The 6604-nt window shown below is 41.0% G+C and overlaps 1 protein-coding gene across 4 annotated transcripts in view; it reads right to left on the bottom strand.

Moving 5' to 3' along the window:
* Nucleotides 1-2752: 2752 nt before the first annotated feature.
* Nucleotides 2753-6604, bottom strand: part of rock2a (rho-associated, coiled-coil containing protein kinase 2a) — a 43850-nt gene continuing 39998 nt past the window's right edge. For 2 of the 4 annotated variants that reach the window (XM_031828815.1, XM_031828814.1), the window contains exons 28-31: nt 5972-6050; nt 5586-5850; nt 5184-5397; nt 2753-4228 (exon numbers count right to left, since the gene is read on the bottom strand). In XM_031828815.1, the coding sequence (XP_031684675.1) occupies nt 4225-4228; nt 5184-5397; nt 5586-5850; nt 5972-6050 (562 nt within the window). In that variant the 3' untranslated portion in view covers nt 2753-4224. The other 2 variants (XM_020487855.2, XM_020487856.2) reach the window with 1 other exon arrangement.

Raw genomic sequence — 6604 nt, 5'->3', positions numbered from 1 at the left:
ACAAGATAAATATTTTGCTTCGTTGGATTGCACAGTGTGCAAGCACTTCTTATCACATGGCGGCATCAGCGCTAACCTAAAAAGCCTATATGCCACTGGTTGAGAGAAGTTGTCATTGTTTTGGGGCAGAATTATGTGAGGTTGTATGTGCTGTTGGTGTGTCTTGGTCAGTTTAGCTAGAAAAGAACGCCCTCGTCAATCTGTAGGCCGGCCCTCAAGTAAGAAACAAAGTAAATAGAGCTTCCTCTGAAGTTGACACAAGAATGACACCAAACCATTCAATCATGTTGACATGTACAATGTCGCAGTGCTGCTCTGAAATGAAACATCCTTGTTGCAAGGGCCAAGGCAAGTATATATCAGATTTAGTTCAGCATCAGATTAAGGACAACCCAGGGAATATGTATTTCATTTAACATTTATTTAACTAGGCAAGTCAGTTAAGAACAAATTATTATTTACAATGACAGTCAAACCCTAACCCAAACCCTGACGCTGGGCCAATTGTGCGACGCCCTATGGGACTCACAATCACGTTCGGTTGTCATACAGCCTGAAATCGAAACAGGGTCTGTAGTGATGCCTCTTGCACTGAGATGCAGTGCTTAAGACAGCTGCGCAACTCGGGAGCCACCAAGTGGCACATACAGTAACTCATTTGCATAACAGATATATTTTTGAATGTGTAAAACATTACAGGAGCATGAGAAATTGGGTGTCAAATCAAAGCTACGAGTCTATATTTGGGAGTAAAATAAATATACATTTTCCAACCATTTCCCATCTGAAATATTTGGCATAAGCAAAGTCTTTGATTTCTGGATCAACAGATGGAAAATAGATCTTAGAAAACATTTACCAGAAAAGTTTTAAAAAGTATCAGAAATACATCAAACACAATAACATTGATGTAAAGAACCCTCCCAACTAATATCAACAAGGATAGTATATTTTGTTTAGGATAAATTGTTTACCTTGTGTAAGTTTAAGAAATTTTGCCTTGTTCCGTTACCCACACACATATCATTAAGATATATTCTAATTTCTCTCATGAGGAAGGATAATTAAAATTCACAAAAGTACCAAGGAATGGTAGATCTACCAATTAGTTATAGTGATTTTACTGATATCAATTTTGTTTATGAATTATTAAGTGATTAAAACTTGTAATTCCGTTACCAAATCAGTAACGTAATTACAAAACAATCAGTAATGGAATTAATGCATCTGAATTGGCAATGGTAAATCATAGTATTCACAAACCACAGTTGGGTCACCTGCTACTGTCCTCCCTTCCACTGGCATAGTTATGTTCAGCTCATAGGCCTAACAGTTTTCTTTCTTTTTCAGTTGTCTGTTGGTAAAAGCAAGAGTATTAAAACAGCCTGAACAACCTCTCACTCTCAGGTCTTACCGACACATACCCATGAGCCCCCTCTATTTCCATTTACTGTAACCAGCATCCTCACCCAATGAGCGCCGATTGACACCATACAGCCATGATAGTTGAAAAGTGGTTGAAACTTGGTCAGTCCACTCTGGCCTTGATGTTAACGTCTACACATGGACTGGACTAAATCTGAACTTATCATAGACGTATGTTTCACAAGTTTGGATAGCATTTAGCTTAGTCCCAAACCATTGCATTTATCAGGAGTTGACTGGATTTACATCATTATTTATTGTCAGGATACTGCTGAATTCATGGGTGTTGTCTACGGTTTGGTACTACAGGAGAGGGGGAAGAGAAGTGCTAAAGAAGCAAGATTGAGTCTGCTAGTCACAAACAATCCTGACAAATACAGTTGATTCTACCTCTGCTCTGTCAAACTGGACATTTAGCCTGCACTTCGTCTTTCAGGTTTTTACTGGACATTTAGCCTGCACTTCGTCTTTCAGGTTTTTACTGGACATTTAGCCTGCACTTAGTCTTTCAGGTTTTTACTGGACATTTAGCCTGCACTTCGTCTTTCAGGTTTTTACTGGACATTTAGCCTGCACTTCGTCTTTTAGGTTTTTACTGGACATTTAGCCTGCACTTCGTCTTTCAGGTTTTTACTGGACATTTAGCCTGCACTTCGTCTTTCAGGTTTTTACTGGACATTTAGCCTGCACTTCGTCTTTCAGGTTTTTACTGGACATTTAGCCTGCACTTCGTCTTTCAGGTTTTTACTGGACATTTAGCCTGCACTTCGTCTTTCAGGTTTTTACTGGACATTTAGCCTGCACTTCGTCTTTCAGGTTTTTACTGGACATTTAGCCTGCACTTCGTCTTTCAGGTTTTTACTGGACATTTAGCCTGCACTTTGTCTTTCAGGTTTTTACTGGACATTTAGCCTGCACTTTGTCTTTCAGGTTTTTACTGGACATTGAGGCTTATTTCAACATTTCACCCAAATGTGATTCTGAGAACAGGACAGTGCTGGTGACAAACGGACAGGTGGAAACCCAATTATCATACTGAAAAAGAAATGGGTGCTGTACTGCCGTTTTCCAGAACAATGTTCAAATAAGTGAACAGATAGTGTTCATGTCGGTGGAGGTGTTTCAGGATCAGACATTAGTTGAGATGCAGATTTTGTGTGCATATTTTTGAGCTTTTGCTACTGTCAATTTATTTCCTGAATACCTGAATCAATAAACCAAACCCTATTTAAAAAGATTGTGTATGCCAGTACTTGTATATGCTGGTAAAATCACTTGAAAGTTGACATATGTGGTTATAGAAAATACAGCATACCTCACAATGAGATAAACCAGAAGGCACATACATTTCTTTATTGTTCAACAGGTTATCATGAACTTTACTCTAGCAATATCAAACATGCAGTCTGGATGATGCGCCTTTAAATACAAAGTGGACAAGGCAGTATAAATAATACAATGTGCACTGTATGTCGTCATGTAAAATATATACCGTGTATATTTATATGTATAAAACGTGCTTTTCAGAAGCTTCTTGGATAAAGGAGAGCACTCAAAGCACAACATCACTCTCCAGCTGTAGTATGAGCCAGATACACACAACGTGCCAAAAGAGGAATTCTTTACAAAAATATCGGAGAAAAACATTTGAAAAGCTTCTATTGCAGGTTACTGTTCAATACCTTCAGCTTGTGAATACATTTGCAGAAACTTTTCCTTCTTTTTTTTTCTTCAACAAAAATAAGTAAACTTTCGATTTTCCCCCCACTTGTTCACAGGAATAAAAAACATTCTTACTACGGGTGCATTCACCAAAAGGAAAGGCATGTAGTCAACAGCACTTTGAGGCCTTAGGGGCAAAACGTAAAACACATGCAACATCACACAGAAGATGGTGGAGGGGTCATCAAGTAGATTTTGAATAGAAAATAAACAGTATCATTTCTAAGTAATACAATGCTTGTGTTTCATCTCTGGTGTGCCCAGACGTACATTCAAACAATGAAGGAGTCAAGCTATGATATTAATGCTGCATAATGGTGCACCATTGCATTCAGCTGGTGCAGTAAACATTTCCCTCTAATAATTGTCATGCTGCGTGGTAAGTACATTAAGGCAATGCCAGGGTGAAGTGCTATAAGGTCAGTGTTAGCATCTGAACTTCAGCTCTATCCACCTACCAGTTTACAGTATTATTCTCTTGTGGGCGTAGTGTTCTGCAGTAGATACTTATGATGGCTTGTAATTGTAAACTGTATTATTAAAATGTCTTTGCCTCGGCCACAAGCATTCAGGTTGGCAGAGCACCTCAAATCGCTTACCTCTTGATCTCTGCTTTCCAATGAGGAATTTCTATTTAAGTGTTGTCAAGGTAAGTGCTTCAACCCTTTGTTTGGCGTAATTGAGGCTATTGTTCTGTGTTGAGTGAAAATCGGGATACACAAAGCCCAAAGCCAAACCCCTTCCCATGGCCTTGACATCCAACCGCCCCTCTCCTAAAGGAACCTGGAGAGAAGTTGCTCTTCATATGCACACAGACGACAGGTAGGTGTGTTGGCACATCGTTCATGGGTGACTAGCAGTTGAAGTGACTGGACATAACTGATAATTCGACACAAGGCCAAATACTATAGGACTATCAAGGTGGAAATGGGAAGAGAAGTCGTCTGGAAGAGTGAAGTGGAATCAAAGCTGTGCAAGGAGGAAATGCCAAGTGGAACATTGTTTGTTATCAGTCTTGATTGCGTGTTAGGAGGAAACACCCACCACCTCGATCCTGAACCACATTTCCAAGTAAGGTTAACTGGAGAAAGAGAAAAAGGGAAACAGTATTAGTTTCTCCATGGTTTCTCCAAACCAACCCACAGCTCCGCAACATTGCCTGCACCACAGCATGCATGACCCCCCATAGCACGCAGCTATCACACATACAACCTCCCAGAGCCACACAGCTCCGCCCAATGGATTGCATGTTTTATTACAAAACGTCAAAAGTTGTAAATAAATGTACAAAACATCATATTATAACACATTCTCTTTTACATTAAAATGACTAACTGAACTGAACTAAACTGAAACACACACAGAAGAGGTAAGTCATGATTTGTGTCGATGGCCACTTTTGGAGTCTTCTCGTCGCATCCTGGGGGCGTGTGATCTAGGAGGACTGAGGTCAGAGGGCAAAGGTCACACAGGGTTCAGGAGGAGGCTGATATAAGAAAGGGTTTATGGTTAAGGGTTTGATCATGATCAGATTCAGTAGTGTGGTAGGCGTTCCTGGAAACCTAAAAGTGTACGTAAAAATCTTATTTCCTGACATATACAACTACGAAGACTATAAGAGAACACATGAACATCTATTTTCTCAAATTCAGGTACACAAACCACCTATTGGGCATGGTCCAAGAAAGCAGCCAATAGTTTAAAGAAATATAGGAATAAACAATATTCAGAAGGGAATATCCAAGTCCTATTTCAATACAACCAAACTCACTGCACAACATGCCTTACTAGGGATTTACTCATCAGAAATCAAACGCATCATCAATATCATCATCGATATCATGTAACGCCCAATGTTAGTCCTTTGGCCAAAGTTGAGCAATCTGAAAGCGGAAAGTGGTAATGGGCATTGCCTAAATCCACCTAGCACTAGTCACATTCTTTTCACGTCTAAGTATTTGATAGGTGTAAGGTTCCCCCTTTTCCCAACCACCAGAGCCCCAGCTTTACTGTCTACGTCTGGTCTGTGGTCTTACCTGCTCTTGCTGGGGGGCAGCTGTCTGCTGGGCCGCCTCATGGACTGGCTGGGCTGGACCTTCATGGAGGAACGGGGCGAGGAGCGGGAAAAGTGCTCGGGGGCCGGGGGCTTCTTGGGGATCTTCTTGACCAGACGTCCCACCCACTTCTGTTGTTCCTCCTGAGACACGGCCAGCAGCAGCAGGTTCTTGGCCGTGGACACGTCATAGTTCACTGCAGTGGGACAAAGGGAAGGGTTTGTATTGTGTTTAATAACTGTGTTTAATAACTATGCAAAAAAACAGCAGTGCACACCTCAACCCCCTAACCATCCCTTGATATGTCCCTGACAATGTCTTTATATGCGTCAATGTAACCCTGCTCTGCTATAAGCAACGACACCAAACCCCCCACACCCCTACCTCTGCAGGGCGCGATGATCTCCTCCTTCTTATCCATGTGGTCCTTGTGGCACTTGATGTGGCAGCGCCTGCACTCCAGGGCGGGCGGAGGCTTAAACATGTTCCACAGGGGTTTGGTGCACGCCTCACAGTTGGTGGGGAAGTGGTAGAGCGTAGGGATGAACTCGTGGCCCTTGTGGCAGATGTAGCTGGACTTCTCTCCACTGGCCAGCTCCACTGGGAACTCTGGCTCCTTCTTACACTCTCCCTCATTGGCATACAGAATCTGAGGAGAGTAGGAAAAGGTCATCATGGTAATTGTCAATCATTATCATCAGTATGAACCAGCCCCATCACATGAATCGTTAAATAAATGCATGAACAAAGAGCCATAACAATCAAGGGACCTGGAATATCCTGGGGATCTCTTTGGCATCAGCACGGTAAACGTCTGTTTGAGTGACAGGCCGCACATGGAAGAGTTTACTAAAAAGACAAGGAAAGGAAGAGACCAAAAATATTTTTGATGTTGAAGGTAAAAAAAATGTATTTTTGTGTCAAATCGCCAGTTGGCAACCCATCACTTGTGGGATTAATTGATACATAAACAAACATTACAGTAATTCACTGATAAATCAGTGATAATTTTTCTTTTGGTGTTCTCTGCAGTGCATAAAGAGTGAAACAATTAAATATTGTTAAATTAAATATAAAAATCAATACATAATAGTAAACAAGGTTAGCCAAACAATAATTATATCCTTTGCGCAGAAAAAAATATACATACATATACAGTAGCAGTCAAAAGTTTGGACACACCTTCTCATTCAAGGGTTCTTCTTTATTTGTACTGTTTTCTACATTGTAGAATAATAGTGACGTGCTATCGACTCTCTCTCTACCGCACCAGCTGTCTTTAACTCTGAATGATCGGCTATGAAAAGCCAAGTGACATTTACTACTGAGGTGCTGGCCTGTTGCACCCTCTACAACCACTGTGATTATTATTATTTGACCCTGCTGGTCATCTATGAACGTTT

The sequence above is a fragment of the Oncorhynchus kisutch genome, linkage group LG7 (genome assembly GCF_002021735.2).
Source record: "Oncorhynchus kisutch isolate 150728-3 linkage group LG7, Okis_V2, whole genome shotgun sequence".
Lineage (NCBI taxonomy): Eukaryota > Metazoa > Chordata > Actinopteri > Salmoniformes > Salmonidae > Oncorhynchus > Oncorhynchus kisutch.
This window is presented reverse-complemented; position numbering and strand designations above follow the sequence as displayed.